This window comes from Trichomycterus rosablanca, chromosome 11 (assembly GCF_030014385.1).
Source record: "Trichomycterus rosablanca isolate fTriRos1 chromosome 11, fTriRos1.hap1, whole genome shotgun sequence".
NCBI classification, from domain to species: Eukaryota; Metazoa; Chordata; class Actinopteri; order Siluriformes; family Trichomycteridae; genus Trichomycterus; species Trichomycterus rosablanca.
Genome location: NC_085998.1, coordinates 30,038,142 through 30,055,799, shown reverse-complemented (window position 1 = coordinate 30,055,799; position 17,658 = coordinate 30,038,142). Strand labels below are relative to the sequence as shown.

At 41.9% G+C, this 17,658-nt stretch overlaps 1 protein-coding gene across 1 annotated transcript in view; it reads right to left on the bottom strand.

Annotated features, from left to right (window-relative positions):
• megf11 (multiple EGF-like-domains 11) overlaps positions 1–17,658 on the bottom strand; it is a 257,142-nt gene that overhangs the window by 6,391 nt on the left and 233,093 nt on the right. The window contains exons 20-22 of the mRNA XM_063004150.1: positions 14,907–15,140; positions 8,562–8,677; positions 8,385–8,439 (exon numbers count right to left, since the gene is read on the bottom strand). Coding sequence (XP_062860220.1) covers positions 8,385–8,439; positions 8,562–8,677; positions 14,907–15,140 — 405 coding nt within the window. The remainder of the gene's footprint in view (positions 1–8,384; positions 8,440–8,561; positions 8,678–14,906; positions 15,141–17,658) is intronic.

Here is a 17,658-nt window from a genome sequence, read left to right as displayed (position 1 = left end):
CAGTATTGGAATTGGACCTCTGATGATTGGTAAAGGGTTGCCATCTCCGATGAGTAACGTGCTCTGCTTCGTTGAACGGATAGACGTTGGCGTGTCAGATGAGAAACATCAGAGAACAAACAACCTGCAACCCCTGCTGGAAGAACACAAGCTGGTGGTGGCAGCATTATGGTCTGGGGGGGTGGTTTTTGTGGAATTTTCTGGGCCCATGCATACATGTAAAAGGCACTCTCAAGCGGTTTGGGTATGAATCCATCCCTGCAGATCACGTACACTTATATATGCTGATTGTCTTCCCTGGGTTGGATAGGATCTTCCAGCAAGACAATGTGACATGTCACATGGCTAGAGTGTCCAACGTTGGTTGGAAGAGCTTCCAAGTACTACCCTGATTACCCCTAATTCCCTAGACTTGAACCCTATTAAGTATCTGTGGAAACACCTCGATAGTCGTGTTCGCTCTATGAATCCTCCCCCATGCACTGCAGTCAGCATGGCTCCTGATACCTGTGACAACCTACTAGGACCTTACTGAGTCACTCCCAGCCCGTCTAGCCGATGTCTGTGCTGCTCACAGCGGTTACTCTGGATATTAGCTGGTGGTCATAATAATGTGACTCTACAATGTACATTATTTTATATACATGCATAATATTTTTTAAATTCATTTACAATCATCAACTGATAGAATAGGGTTTTCCGAATGGTATTTATTCAAACCGTGTCCTATTTAGGATCCCAGAGGCAAAGCAGGTGGAGTGAGTGCAGCAAAGGACCCACTTGAACCCATGTTCCATTCCTCCACTTACTGTCTGTAAGATGTTTCACATGTTCTGCATGGTGACTAGCTATTCTTTACTGTGCATGTGCATGTGTGTGAAGTGTACACCAATCAGCCATAACATTAAAACCACCTCCTTGCTTCTACACTCACTGTCCATTTTATCAGCTCCACTTACCATATAGAAGCACTTTGTAGTTCTACAATTACTGACTGTAGTCCATCTATTTCTCTGTATGCTTTGTTAGCCCCCTTTCATGAGTAAGAAGTATTTGGGTGGTGGATCATTATCAGCACTGCAGTGACACTGACATGGTGGTGGTGTGTTAGTGTGTGTTGTGCTGGTATGAGTGGATCAGACACATCAATGCTGAGGGAGTTTTTAAACTCCTCACTGTCACTGCTGGACTGAGAATACATCCAGCCAACAGCACCCCGTGGGCAACGTCTTGTGACCATTGATGAAGGTCTAGAAGATGACCAACTTAAACAGCAGCAATAGATGAGTGATCGTCTCTGACTTTACATCTACAAGGTGGACCAACTAGGTAGGAGTGTCTAATAGAGTGGGCAGAGAGTTGACATGGTATTTAAAAACTCATACCAGCACAACACACACTAACACACCACCACCATGTCAGTGTCACTGCAGTGCTGAGAATGATCCACCACCTAAATAATATCTACTTTGTGGCGGTCCTGTGGGGGTCCTGACTACAGTCAGTACTACTGTACAGTTGTAGAACTACAAAGTGCTTCTATATGGTAAGTGGAGCTGATAAAATAGACAGTGAGTGTAGAAACAAGGAGGTGGTTCTAATGTTATGGCTGATCAGTGTATTCAAATACCACAAACATAGGTGCCTGAGAAAAGCATGAGACAGGGTGAAAAAATCTAAAAACCTTTTACCCAGGAGATATGGCTCACTTCAGCAGCCACCCATGCAATGTTTTAAAATGTTCAAGGTGATGTAAGGAATGTAAAATGCACTTAGCATTAGCTGTAAGTGAATGATAAAAGCTTTGTATGTTTTTTTTTTCCAGTTCCTCCTACTTCCTGAGTAAAAGCTATCTGTGGAAACATAATAGCAGACTGGTTATCAACCAACTGCACCGTTCTAAAGAACCCGGTGTTTATCCTTTATTCCACTCTGTTTACAGTTTTGGTGAGTGCAGGGTTATACTGAGTAAGTGAATCCCCAGACTTCAAATTTAACACGGTTTTCCATGAAGATATTCAGGAAAATGAAACAAGATTGATGCCAGTAGGGCTTTATTTGAAAGCTAACTGGATTCCTAGTATGGGTATGCTTATTATATTTTGCACTTATTTTGCCAGCTTATTTGAATAGTTTCCATTTATAGACCCATCAGAGTAAATGATACCATATTTCACAGCAAACAGATGAGTTAATTCTCTTATTGTCTGAGACTGTGGTTGCAGGTTTTGTAATTGTAGATTCTGTACACCAGGGTAACCAAACTTTCTCTAAAACAGGGCCAGTCACTCTTTGGCAAACCGATATTCAGAAGATTATATTGAAATACATGAAAAAACCCACACAGCACAATAAACAGCAATTAGTGTGGTTGATGTAGAGCACCAGGGCCTTAAGGATTTGGGTTAAAACTAAGCCTCTAGCCTATGTCTGTCAGACATTTGACATATTTTGAACATGTTTGCAATGGTTTTGGGATGAAGCAGATATTGAAAACTGGAACATAAACATATATGGACAACCCCAGTTTAAGAAAAATGGTTAAGAAAACAATAAGTAAAGAAAGCAGAGATTTGTACACTGTTGTAACAGGAATTTAATAGAAAACAGAACACAGAATAGATATTTAATTTTGTACCTCATCAACTTACAATGTTTTGTTAACCCCCTTTCATGCTGTTCTTCAATGGTCAGGACTCTCCCAGGACCACCACAGAGCTGGTATCATTTGGGTGGTGGATAATTCTCAGCACTGCAGTGACAATGACATGGTGGTGGTGTGTTAGTGTGTGTTGTGCTGGTATGAGTGGATAAGACACAGCAGCGCTGCTGGAGTTTTTAAACACCTCACTGTCACTGCTGAGAATAGTCCACCAACCAAAAATATATCCATACCCGTGGGCAGCATCCTGTGACCACTGATGAAGGTCACAAAGAAGACCAACTCAAACAGCAGCAATAGATGAGCGATCGTCTCTGACTTTACATCTACAAAGTGGACCAACTAGGTAGGAGTGTCTAATAGAGTGGACAGTGAGTGGACATGGTATTTAAAAACTCCAGCACAGCACACACTAACACACCACCACCATGTCAGTGTCACTGCAGTACTGAGAATGATCTACCACTTAAATAATACCTGCTCTGTAGTGGTCCAGTGGGGGTCCTGACCATTGAAGAACAGGGTGAAAGCAGGTTAAAAAGGTATGCAGAGAAACAGATGAACTACAGTCAGTAATTGTAGAACTACAAAGTGCTTCTATATGGTAAGTGGAGCTGATAAAATGGACAGTGAGTGTAGGAGGTGGTTTTAATGTTATGGCTGATTGTAAAAGTGTATGTGCATACTGAATACATTGCAGGATGATACTAAATCTATAAAATATATTTATTTTATATAATATATACATTTATATTATATATATGTGATATATATTAAGCTGTTTAACAATCTAATTTGGGAAACGGGCCCTATTTATGGAAACACACAATTTAATGCTGACATCTGTAATTAAACCCTGACTAGTAAGTTGGATTTAATATTGAAGCTCTGTAACAAAGTACAAGCCATCTGAAAACATTTTTAGACAAAAGTAATGGACTAGTGGAAATCTAGGACAGCATATATCCTGTGGGCTAATTTTGATAACGTCTACAGGCTGTTTGGTAAAGCTTATGGAAAACCCAACCCAGAAACTTAATCCCCTCCCTCGCAGCTCTTATGTGCTTCACCAGTCTTATCATCCATCCTGCAGTCAGACAGAATGGGGTAAAGGAGCCTTGCATGAGGGCCACGAAACTTTCCCCCATCCTCAGTGACACTGAGTAATGCAGACTGAGAAGTACTTTTTGTCTAAGTGAGTGCAGGAATACCAACAGCGAAGACAAATTAAAGCCACAGCAGGGAAGGGCCACATGCTAGTGTTGGAAGCTTCTGTTAGAGGAAAACACTTGCCATCTGCACTTACTACCCAACAGGATGACTGGCATTCACGCTGAGCTACACAGCCTGCAGAGCAGCAAGTGTAAAACGCATTTCATTCTTCAATACCGCTGTGTAGGACGGGGCTAAATGGTGTTACGCAATTAGTTCTAAATGTACAATACATGGCCAAAAGTTTGTGGTCACCTGTATTCATTTTGTGTTTTAGCTATACGTACTGGTATCAAGAGCATAATTAATGCAATTTTAACAGACTTGCTGTAGAATAAAACATAACAAAGAGCTCAGTGACTATGCTAATAAGTCAGTTTAAAATCCTCCTTATGGTCAATGTCACTTGTAGGCTAAAGTGGTAAAAATTTAACTGGATAGTCCAAAGTTTTATAGGATTTTATATAGAAGTGGATAGTGGATTTTATAGGGGTCTTCAACAGTGTTAAATCACACGTCACCATCCATAAAGCTCCTTCAGTGTTAGAGAACTTCCAGCCCAGATTTGATCTGTTTAACAAAAATGGTTCTCTGTAAATTAGTCTAAATGTTGGGTATATTTGGGCCAGCCCCTGATATGGATGCTGCACAGTAATTAAGGTCCTAAGAAGAAGTTTAATCTTGGTGGAGATCGGCATGCCCTCTCAATGTCTGAGTGACTTTCCTGGCCATTTTACTTTTCTCTTACCTCCCAAAACATTCATAATGTAATGTGGTGGGTCACACCTCAGCGCTGAGGCACCAGGTGTAACCCTGAACCTGCAGGAATTGTAAATGAAACCAATTTGCTGGATGCTTAACCAAGGTAAACAATACTGCATCTAAAAAGTGCAAACAAAGTAACAGATGAAAAACACAAAGCATCTGCAGCCGCGGTGGAGAAAGTGGATAGAAAAGGCATAGAGCAGAAATGAAAACTGGTTGTCACAATTCGGCAGAGTGCTCCAGCTGCCTGCAACAACCAAGTTTCTAGAAAAAGAGGAAAAAAGTCACTTTATCAACTAACATGGGGCTTGCTTTAGAAAAGGGCCCTAGGGCAGCTCATCACCTCTGTGATGCTGACTGAGTTTCCAAAAAAATAATATAGTATGCTGGCATTGCGTGCCAGCAGAAAACCAGACCAGATAAAACCTGGCTTCATAGTTTTAAAAGAAAAGCATCAGTGGAGTTTCCTATCAAAGGAGCTGGGAACTCATTGAGGAAGAAACCGAGGAACTTCCACTGGAGTGACTTAACGCTCAACAAGGCGCAGGCGACTGTCAGTTAAGAGGAACCAGCACTCCAATCATCTGCACCTTTATGCATCATCTAACAACCATATCTGGCAAGACAGAAGGACATGATTCTGTAACTGAGCCCCACTGACAATCTCCATAGGGTGTACTACTTCCTTGATTTTAAATGGTATACAAAAATACGCATTATAAGATCTTGTATGTAAGTTAATCTGTATATTTATGGCCAACTACATAGTCTAGTCAAAAAATTATGACCACCAGCTAATGTCCACAGTAACTGCCTTGTGCAGCACGGACAGCAGCTAGACGGGCTGGGAGTGACTCAATAAGCTCCTGGTAGGTTGTCACAGGTATCTAGAGCCATGCTGACTGCAGTGCATACCACAGCTGCTGGAGGGTGCGTGGGGGAGGATCCATAGAGCAAACACGATGATCAAGGTGGTCCAACAGATGCTCAATTGAGTTCAAGTCTGGGGAATAAGGGGGCCAGGGTAGTACTTGGAAGTCTTGATCATGCTTTTCCAACCAATGTCGGACATTTAAAAAAAAAAAAAAAAAATTGTGTATGCCTTTTCCCCCTTTTAGCGCGTCTAATTGCCCGACTGCGTCATGCTTCCTCTCCACCAATGCTGATCCCCGCTCTGATTGAGGAGAACGAAGCTTACCCATGCCCCCTCTGACACATGTGCAGCATGCCGTATGCATCTTGACACCTACACTTTGACGAGTGCAATGCGGATCAGCACTGTGTACGGAGAGACACGCCCTGACGGCACTCTTTTCCCGTCTCTGTGCAGGCGCCATCAATCAGCCAGCAGGAGTCGTAATTGCATTAGTTATGAGAGAAAGACCCTATCCAGCTTTAATATCCCACCTCTATCTGAACAACAGGCCAATCGTTGTTCATGTGGCTGCTCAGCCCAGCCGGCAGGCAGAGCTGAGACTCGGTACGATGTTTTCGAGATCCCAGCTCTGGTGTTCCAGCGTGTGTTTTTACCGCTGCGCCACCTGAGCGGCCAATATCGGACATTTCTAGCCATGTGACATGTCACATTGTCTTGCTGGAGGATCCCATCCACCCCAGGGGAAGACTATTTTACCCATGGCACTTTTACACATGACAGCAACGAGGGATATATGTGCAGACAGCCTATCGCACACCTTATATACCCACCAAGCCAGCTCATGAAACATGACTTCCTTCATGAGCTACAGTGTATCACAAAAGTGAGTACACCCCTCACATTTCTGCAAATATTTCATTATATCTTTTCATGGGACAACACTATAGAAATAAAACTTGGATATAACTTAGAGTAGTCAGTGTACAACTTGTATAGCAGTGTAGATTTACTGTCTTCTGAAAATAACTCAACACACAGCCATTAATGTCTAAATGGCTGGCAACATAAGTGAGTACACCCCACAGTGAACATGTCCAAATTGTGCCCAAAGTGTCAATATTTTGTGTGACCACCATTATTATCCAGCACTGCCTTAACCCTCCTGGGCATGGAATTCACCAGAGCTGCACAGGTTGCTACTGGAATCCTCTTCCACTCCTCCATGATGACATCACGGAGCTGGTGGATGTTAGACACCTTGAACTCCTCCACCTTCCACTTGAGGATGCGCCACAGGTGCTCAATTGGGTTTAGTCCATCACCTTTACCTTCAGCTTCCTCAGCAAGGCAGTTGTCATCTTGGAGGTTGTGTTTGGGGTCGTTATCCTGTTGGAAAACTGTTTTCGAAGGGAGGGGATCATGCTCTGTTTCAGAATGTCACAGTACATGTTGGAATTCATGTTTCCCTCAATGAACTGCAGCTCCCCAGTGCCAGCAACACTCATGCAGCCCAAGACCATGATGCTACCACCACCATGCTTGACTGTAGGCAAGATACAGTTGTCTTGGTACTTCTCACCAGGGCGCCGCCACACATGCTGGACACCATCTGAGCCAAACAAGTTTATCTTGGTCTCGTCAGACCACAGGGCATTCCAGTAATCCATGTTCTTGGACTGCTTGTCTTCAGCAAACTGTTTGCGGGCTTTCTTGTGCATCAGCTTCCTTCTGGGATGACGACCATGCAGACCGAGTTGATGCAGTGTGCGGCGTATGGTCTGAGCACTGACAGGCTGACCTCCCACGTCTTCAACCTCTGCAGCAATGCTGGCGGCACTCATGTGTCTATTTTTTAAAGCCAACCTCTGGATATGACGCCGAACACGTGGACTCAACTTCTTTGGTCGACCCTGGCGAAGCCTGTTCCGAGTGGAACCTGTCCTGGAAAACCGCTGTATGACCTTGGCCACCATGCTGTAGCTCAGTTTCAGGGTGTTAGCAATCTTCTTATAGCCCAGGCCATCTTTGTGGAGAGCAACAATTCTATTTCTCACATCCTCAGAGAGTTCTTTGCCATGAGGTGCCATGTTGAATAGCCAGTGGCCAGTATGAGAGAATTGTACCCAAAACACCAAATTTAACAGCCCTGCTCCCCATTTACACCTGGGACCTTGACACATGACACCAGGGAGGGACAACGACACATTTGGGCACAATTTGGACATGTTCACTGTGGGGTGTACTCACTTATGTTGCCAGGTATTTAGACATTAATGGCTGTGTGTTAAGTTATTTTCAGAAGACAGTAAATCTACACTGCTATACAAGCTGTACACTGACTACTCTAAATTATATCCAAGTTTCATGTCTATAGTGTTGTCCCATGAAAAGATATAATGAAATATTTGCAGAAATGTGAGGGGTGTACTCACTTTTGTGATACACTGTATGTCGAAAGTAGGAACACGATAACAACAACAACAAATACTGATTGGAGTTTTAATTGACCTCAGTTTTAATTGACCTCAGGAAAAGCAGCATCTTTGTTGTAGTTGATAAGCTCTTTTTAAATGTACTGCTAGAATAAACTCCAAATCAAGAAACATTGCTTCAAATAAATCATCAGTGTTGTGAAGAACAGGCTAATCACTGTTCTACTCGCCAAATACAAGGTCTGGCAAATAAACCCAGTTTAAAAGTTCTATGGTATGTATAGTATGCCTCAAGGTTTTGGAATAAGAGATTTAAGAAGCTGGTATGAACATATGTTTAGACGGCTGTAATTTATCTCTGCATTTGCACATGTATCACACCAGTATTTTAATAAAAACAGGGAATAAAAGGAGAATAAAGAGTCTGGACACTAACCTAGATCGTTCACATTGCAGTACGCCCTCCATTCAGTACTGCTTTGTTCTCCTTTCTGTCAGGAACAAAGCAGGTTAAGGTTAAAAACAGGTTAATTACCATCAAATGATGTTTTGTAGCTGGGTAAAAAGGTCATGGGTAGCTGGAGTGTGTATGCGTGGGTGGGTGGGTGCTTGCCTTCAGAGTGAGAGTGCCATCCAGGTCGTTTGTGTTGGAGGGTGGAACATTGCACTGAGCCACGGTGTGATAGCTGGGGTTAGAGAAACACTGACCACTGCTGCTCTGAGATGCTTCTGATAAAGAGAACACACATACAGTAAACGAGTCAGTGACAAATATATTTTAAAGGAGTTTTAAATAAAAAAAATAACATGGTTAGAACAAACATATCCAATCGTGGATATACTGATATAATCTATGATGTATGTATTGCATTAATGACATGTATTCATATTTATATTCATTAACATTAATCTCTTTATTCTGGTTGGAAACACTGGAATGTATTCAAACAATTACGGCCCAACCTAATTCATTAATTAAGTCATGAAAATCATGTCACAGACCGTAAAACAAGCTGTGAAATTCCCAATGTAATGTTTGTGTTTGGTGACTTAACATTTTTCAGCGAGGTGCAGGTGACTGCTGTCTGTCGGCCATATTTGGCAAGGCAGAAGGACATGATTCTGTAACTGAGCCCCCTTGACAATCTCCACAGAGGATTTAGGGTGTATTCTATCCTTGCTTTTAAATGTATGCAAAAATACACACCAAATGATCTTAGTTGTGAGTAAACCTGTATATTTATGGTGTATTATATTCAACAGCAAAATTCTTGGGCCGCTCAGGTGGCGCAGCGGTAAAAACACATGCTGGACCCAGAGCTGGGAACTCGAATACATTGAATCGAGTCTCAGCTCTGTATGCCGGCTGGGCTGAGCAGCCACATGAACAACGATTGGCCTGTTGTTCAGATAGGGGTGGGATATTAAAGCCGGATAGGGACTAATGCAATTACGACCTCTGCTGGCTGATTGATGGCGCCTGCACAGAGACGGGAAAAGAGTGCTGTCAGGGTGTGTCTCTCCGTACACAGTGCTGATCCGCATATATGCACTCGTCAAAGTGTAGGTGACAAAATGCATATGGCTGCTGCCCACGTGTCGAAGGGGGCATGGGTTAGCTTTGTTCTCTTCAATCAGAGTGGGGATATATATATATATATATATTCCATGAAGCCTTGCACCATTGCTAAATGTTCTAGGTTTACATTCAATCATTATGGTAGGCTGTGCTGTAGCTTCCATTTATTCTAGTATTTAATTTAGTGTAATAAAGTGTTTAATTTCATGACAAGATCCGTATAATTAAGCCCATTTTTCTGTGACTTTAGTAGGGCCCGACAAATAATGTAATGTGTCCTCAGCTTGAGGTCACTGCTGCTCTTACATTAGATTATCTTGTAAAAATGATGCTCCTTTAAATGCATTGTTCCCTCAATGATCGGCTAAATAATGATGCTCCCTCCACCATGCTTTACAGTTGGGAGCAGGTTTTGGTGTTCTTTATCCTCCAAACAAAGCATTCTGCATTGGTACTAAAATGTTCCACTTTTGTCTAATCTGTCCAGAAAACATGTTTACAGAAGCCTTGTGATCTTATACAGTACGCAATGTTTTTAACAGCAGTGGCCTTCATGGTGTATTTCCATCAATACCACTCTTGTTCAGTTTTTTTCTTCAGTAGGTATTTTGCTCTTACCCATAAGTGCCTTCTAAACTCTTTCAGGGTTGCCCATTGTGCTCTTGGAGTGGTCTTAAATGGACATCCAGTCCTAGGTAGCAACAGGCCTGAATTTTCTGCATTTGTAGATCATTTGTCTAATGTATTTTGAGGTCATTTAAAGTTGTTTTGCCTTGAAGCATGCATGGTTCACACTAACCAATCTTTCTCCAGAAGAACAGATTTGACACTAACCAGGTTTTATAAGCTTTTATCTAATGGTCAAAGTACATGTGAAACCCACACTTCCAATCTCATCTTCATACATTAAACAACTTTTCATTAACAGAGAGGTTCGCTTACTTTTTCTCCCTGCACTGTGGATGTTGACTCAACGTACTCAATAAAAGACATGAATTGGAAACCCATGTGAACATGCTAAACTGCACAGGTAGTAACTGGATACAAAGATTGAAATGAGATCTTAGGAATACTATATGCTTGCCCAAATTAGTCCACAAAAAGATCACTCTGTTCCTAACAGCAAATGTAACATACCCACCTGCCAGGTCCATGTTGGCTGTGTTCTCTTTAAACCGCACTTCAAAAGCATTCTCTGCACCTAATTAAGCATAAGTCTGTATTACTGACCAATGCTGGGTTCTGTTGTTTGATAACTGTTAGTGTGTGTGTCTATTTGTTGGCTTGTTGGGCAAATATGTTGGGCTAAAAGTTAGACTTGACCAAGTGCCTTGCTTCTTCCACTGGCCCTTTTCTGATGGTGTGGTACTTTTCTTGAGCCTTTTGGCAGTATTCTTGTGTGCAACTGTCATGAGCGATCCATCCTGGACAGTGGTGTCCACTGCTGCCATGGCAAACTTAAGTTCCGCCTCTTAATTCCCTGCCAGGGTTTTTGGGTTGTAGCTCGCTGGTGGATCGAGTAGCTGGCATAGTTGCAATTAAGCAATGTATTTTATTTCTTTTCCACTCTGTACCCAGCTTTTCCTTTTTCATAGGAGCTGTGAGGTTAACAATTATATTGCTGTGGGAGCAACCGCCTGCCGTTTTTATTTAAGGGTCCTGCTTCTGGTTGGGGTTTATGGTTTGTTACATTATATATTTATTTTAAGTTTTAAGACATGGTTTATTTTATTAAGTGATTATTTCCTTTCTTTTATTTTGTGGTTGTTAAGCCTCATTACTGTTCTGCCTTGGATAGGTATCCTGCAACTGGATTAATCTGGTGCCTCCATTGCAAGTTGGTTACCACCCCATGACAGCAAATCAAAATTAATTTCCTAGTTGTAAGTTGTTTGTCATACCATTTGAGAAAATAATTTAGAAACAAATGATTTTCAATGACTGACAAAACAGACCTATTTTGCAGTGTCATCAAGATATTTAATTCAAAATTAAATATAACTGATCGCCTTTTTATTAGCTCATCTGCATTTATTATAAAGTAATTGCACCAAGTAAAAAAAAACATTATTTAATACAACAAAAGTGTTTTAATTATAACAGTACAACAGACCCTTGAGTTACGAACCGTTTACAATATGAACATTTCGGGTTACGAACGATCTTTTTCAACTTAACGTACGAACAATTTTCGGATTATGAACCGAAATTCGTGAAACACGTGACGTCACGAACAAGTTGACTCCGACCGTCTCTCTCTATATACAGTGTATCACAAAAGTGAGTACACCCCTCACATTTCTGCAAATATTTTATTATATCTTTTCATGGGACAACACTATAGACATGTAACTTGGATATAACTTAGAGTAGTCAGTGTACAGCTTGTATAGCAGTGTAGATTTACTGTCTTCTGAAAATAACTCAACACACAGCCATTAATGTCTAAATAGCTGGCAACATAAGTGAGTACACCCCACAGTGAACATGTCCAAATTGTGCCCAAAGTGTCAATATTTTGTGTGACCACCATTATTATCCAGCACTGCCTTAACCCTCCTGGGCATGGAATTCACCAGAGCTGCACAGGTTGCTACTGGAATCCTCTTCCACTCCTCCATGATGACATCACGGAGCTGGTGGATGTTAGACACCTTGAACTCCTCCACCTTCCACTTGAGGATGCGCCACAGGTGCTCAATTGGGTTTAGTCCATCACCTTTACCTTCAGCTTCCTCAGCAAGGCAGTTGTCATCTTGGAGGTTGTGTTTGGGGTCGTTATCCTGTTGGAAAACTGCCATGAGGCCCAGTTTTCGAAGGGAGGGGATCATGCTCTGTTTCAGAATGTTACAGTACATGTTGGAATTCATGTTTCCCTCAATGAACTGCAGCTCCCCAGTGCCAGCAACACTCATGCAGCCCAAGACCATGATGCTACCACCACCATGCTTGACTGTAGGCAAGATACAGTTGTCTTGGTACTTCTCACCAGGGCGCCGCCACACATGCTGGACACCATCTGAGCCAAACAAGTTTATCTTGGTCTCGTCAGACCACAGGGCATTCCAGTAATCCATGTTCTTGGACTGCTTGTTTTCAGCAAACTGTTTGCGGGCTTTCTTGTGCGTCAGCTTCCTTCTGGGATGACGACCATGCAGACCGAGTTGATGCAGTGTGCGGCGTATGGTCTGAGCACTGACAGGCTGACCTCCCACGTCTTCAACCTCTGCAGCAATGCTGGCAGCACTCATGTGTCTATTTTTTAAAGCCAACCTCTGGATATGACGCCGAACACGTGGACTCAACTTCTTTGGTCGACCCTGGCGAAGCCTGTTCCGAGTGGAACCTGTCCTGGAAAACCGCTGTATGACCTTGGCCACCATACTGTAGCTCAGTTTCAGGGTGTTAGCAATCTTCTTATAGCCCAGGCCATCTTTGTGGAGAGCAACAATTCTATTTCTCACATCCTCAGAGAGTTCTTTGCCATGAGGTGCCATGTTGAATATCCAGTGGCCAGTATGAGAGAATTGTACCCAAAACACCAAATTTAACAGCCCTGCTCCCCATTTACACCTGGGACCTTGACACATGACACCAGGGAGGGACAACGACACATTTGGGCACAATTTGGACATGTTCACTGTGGGGTGTACTCACTTATGTTGCCAGCTATTTAGACATTAATGGCTGTGTGTTGAGTTATTTTCAGAAGACAGTAAATCTACACTGCTATACAAGCTGTACACTGACTACTCTAAGTTATATCCAAGTTTCATGTCTATAGTGTCGTCCCATGAAAAGATATAATGAAATATTTGCAGAAATGTGAGGGGTGTACTCACTTTTGTGATACACTGTATATACAGGGAGCGAATATTCGGACAGCGGACAGGTTTTTTTCTTTATATTTTGTAAAATTTTATATTCAAACGGCCCAAAGAATGTGCAGATAAAGCGTAGTGGTGAAAAAATGAAAAAACCTATTACTATATGGTGTGTTGTATAATTGCTCCTGCCAGTAGCTGTCACTGTGTACAGAGGGACAGTGAGTGAGAGAGAAGAAGGAAATCGGCTGAGTAAAGTATTCTTTCTTTCATGCAATTACACCTACAAAATACAACGCTATTGAAATAAAGAAGGAAATAATAGAGAAATATGAGAGTTATTGTTGTTTCTGGTAGATACATTAAAAAAAAAAGGAAATGTATTATGATGTATGATACAGCACACGTACTGTACTGAAATTTTTTATGTACAGTACAGTACTACTGTGTATTGTTGTTTATTATTGTTTATTACAGTAATGTCTATTCTATAATTTAAGATTTAAGGGAAATATACTTGTATTTATAAAAAAAAAGACCATTTAAGACATTAGAAGGGTTAAGTAACGGGATGGTTCGGGAGGTCTGGCACGGATTAATTCTATTTACATTATTTCTAATGGGAAAAATAGGTTTAACTTACGAACATTTTGACTTAAGAACAGCCCTTCGGAACCAATTAAATTGGTAAGTCAAGGGTCTACTGTATACAGTATGCTATGCATTTACTGAATTGTTTTAAAGTGTGTTTTGCCTCAATATTTGCTAATCGTTATCACAGTTTATAGTATGTCTGATGGGTGAGATGAGGCTTAGTGTGTAGTTATGCTGTAATAATTAGGGGTGCCAGAGTCTCATGCAACTCTCTACAAAACTGACATTTTACTCTTAACAATTAACATTTTAACTACATTTTTTGTTTTTTATCCCGAGGTGGTTCTGGCGGAAACCTGTTTACCCACCCGAGGTTGAAGACTGCAAGTCGAGACTGCTGTGCCAACAATGCTGCTCCTGCTAGATATGACAGCAGCCTGGTGTGTTTGCACCAAAAATGTCCAGAACTCACTATGGACTTTATTACAGACTGGACTGAATAATAAAGAACTCCAGTTATGTACATTATTATTATTATTATTAATAATAATAATAATAATAATAATATGTATGATTGTGTATCTATGATTTGTGTAAATCCTTTTCGTTCAGATTATTCTGGTTCGTCTCATGATTTCTTCCTGTAATTTTTAGGGAGTTTTTTCTTGCCACTGTCGCCCTCTGCTTGCTCAACAGGGTTTTTTGGTCTGTTGGTCCAGGATTCTGTAAAGTTGCTTCGAGACAATGTCTATTGTAAATAGCGCTATACAGATAAATTTGACTTGACTTAGAAGGGTGGGCTCATGCAATCGTGCAGCTGTTTTCAGGAATCAGAGTTATGTGTACGAGTCCAAATTCTCTCTATGACATAATAATCTGAGATGTGGCTGAGTGAAGCTGTAAACCTGCAGAATGAGTGATGTCGTAATGTCATTTGTACTTAACATATAGACTTTCTTACCTGACAGTGAGTAGTCAGTGTTGGTGATGCGCAGGGCTGGTGTGTAGGACACACTCGGCATGTCCTGCCCCTTCTCTCGCTGCCTCTGTCTGTACCACACAAACACGCTCAGCATGGCCATGATGATGAGGAGGAGGAAGATGATACCCATCACTGCTCCGGCCGACTGGCGCTCAGAGCTCAGGGCTGGGCTGATTTTAGTGTAGGGGTTCAGTTCTTCCATCATCAGTGCCGCTGGTAAACACACACACACACACACACACACACAGAAGCATTTTTTAATTTCTGTTACATATAAAATATTTTAATACATACAGTACATATACAGTGCCTTGCAAAAGTATTCAGCCCCCTTGAACTTTTCAACCTTTTGCCACATTTCAGGCTTTAAACATAAAGATATGAAATTGTAATTTTTTGTGAAGAATCAACAACAAGTGGGACACAATCGTGAAGTGGAACGAAATTTATTGGATATTTTAAACTTTTTTTAGAAATAAAAAACTGAAAAGTGGGGCGTGCAATATTATTCAGCCCCCTTGCGTTAATACTTTGTAGCGCCACCTTTTGCTGCGATTACAGCTGCAAGTCGCTTGGGGTATGTCTCTATTAGTTTTGCACATCGAGATACTGAAATTTTTGCCCATTCTTCCTTGCAAAACAGTTCGAGCTCAGTGAGGTTGGATGGAGAGCGTTTGTGAACAGCAGTTTTCAGCTCTTTCCACAGATTCTCGATGGGATTCAGGTCTGGACTTTGACTTGGCCATTTTAACACCTGGATACGTTTATTTGTGAACCATTCCATTGTAGATTTTGCTTTATGTTTTGGATCATTGTCTTGTTGGAAGGTAAATCACCGTCCCAGTCTCAGGTCTTTTGCAGACTGCAACAGGTTTTCTTCCAGAATGGTCCTGTATTTGGCTCCATCCATCTTCCCATCAATTTTAACCATCTTCCCTGTCCCTGCTGAAGAAAAGCAGGCCCAAACCATGATGCTGCCACCACCATGTTTGACAGTGGGGATGGTGTGTTCAGGGTGATGAGCTGTGTTGCTTTTATGCCAAACATAACGTTTTGCATTGTGGCCAAAAAGTTCGATTTTGGTTTCATCTGACCAGAGCACCTTCTTCCACATGCTTGGTGTGTCTCCCAGGTGACTTTTTATAGATATCTTTGAGAAATGGCTTTCTTCTTGCCACTCTTCCATAAAGGCCAGATTTGTGCAGTGTACGACTGATTGTTGTCCTATGGACAGAGTCTCCCACCTCAGCTGTAGATCTCTGCACTTCATTCAGAGTGATCATGGGCCTCTTGGCTGCATCTCTGATCAGTCTTCTCCTTGTTTGAGCTGAAAGTTTAGAGGGACGGCCGGGTCTTGGTAGATTTGCAGTGGTCTGATACTCCCTTCATTTCAATATGATCGCTTGCACAGTGCTCCTTGAGATGTTTAAAGCTTGGGAAATATTTTTGTATCCAAATTCGGCTTTAAACTTCTCCACAACAGTATCTCGGACCTGCCTGGTGTGTTTCTTGGTCTTCATGATGCTCTCTGCGCTTTAAACAGAACTCTGAGACTATCACAGAGCAGGTGCATTTATACGGAGACTTGATTACACACAGGTGGATTCTATTTATCACCATCAGTCATTTAGGTCAACATTGGATCATTCAGAGATCCTCACTGAACTTCTGGAGTGAGTTTGCTGCACTGAAAGTAAAGGGGCTGAATAATATTGCACGCCCCACTTTTCAGGTTTTTATTTCTAAAAAAAGTTTAAAATATCCAATAAATTTCGTTCCACTTCACAATTGTGTCGCACTTGTTATTGATTCTTCACAAAAAATTACAATTTCATATCTTTATGTTTAAAGCCTGAAATGTGGCAAAAGGTTGAAAAGTTCAAGGGGGCTGAATACTTTTGCAAGGCACTGTACATACAGGGTTGGACAATGAAACTGAAACACCTGGTTTTAGACCACAATAATTTATTAGTATGGTGTAGGGCCTCCTTTTGCGGCCAATACAGCGTCAATTCGTCTTGGAAATGACATATACAAGTCCTGCACAGTTTCAGAGGGATTTTAAGCCATTCTTCTTGCAGGATAGTGGCCAGGTCACTACGTGATGCTGGTGGAGGAAAACGTTTCCTGACTCGCTTCTCCAAAACACCCCAAAGTGGCTCAATAATATTTAGATCTGGTGACTGTGCAGGCCATGGGAGATGTTCAACTTCACTTTCATGTTCATCAAACCAATCTTTCACCAGTCTTGCTGTGTGTATTGGTGCATTGTCATCCTGATACACGGCACCACCTTCAGGATACAATGTTTGAACCATTGGATGCACATGGTCCTCCAGAATGGTTCGGTAGTCCTTGGCAGTGACGCGCCCATCTAGCACAAGTATTGGGCCAAGGGAATGCCATGATATGGCAGCCCAAACCATCACTGATCCACCCCCATGCTTCACTCTGGGCATGCAACAGTCTGGGTGGTACGCTTCTTTGGGGCTTCTCCACACCGTAACTCTCCCGGATGTGGGGAAAACAGTAAAGGTGGACATCAGAGAACAATACATGTTTCACATTGTCCACAGCCCAAGATTTGCACTCCTTGCACCATTGAAACCGACGTTTGGCATTGGCACGAGTGACCAAAGGTTTGGCTATAGCAGCCCGGCCGTGTATATTGACCCTGTGGAGCTCCCGACGGACAGTTCTGGTGGAAACAGGAGAGTTGAGGTGCACATTT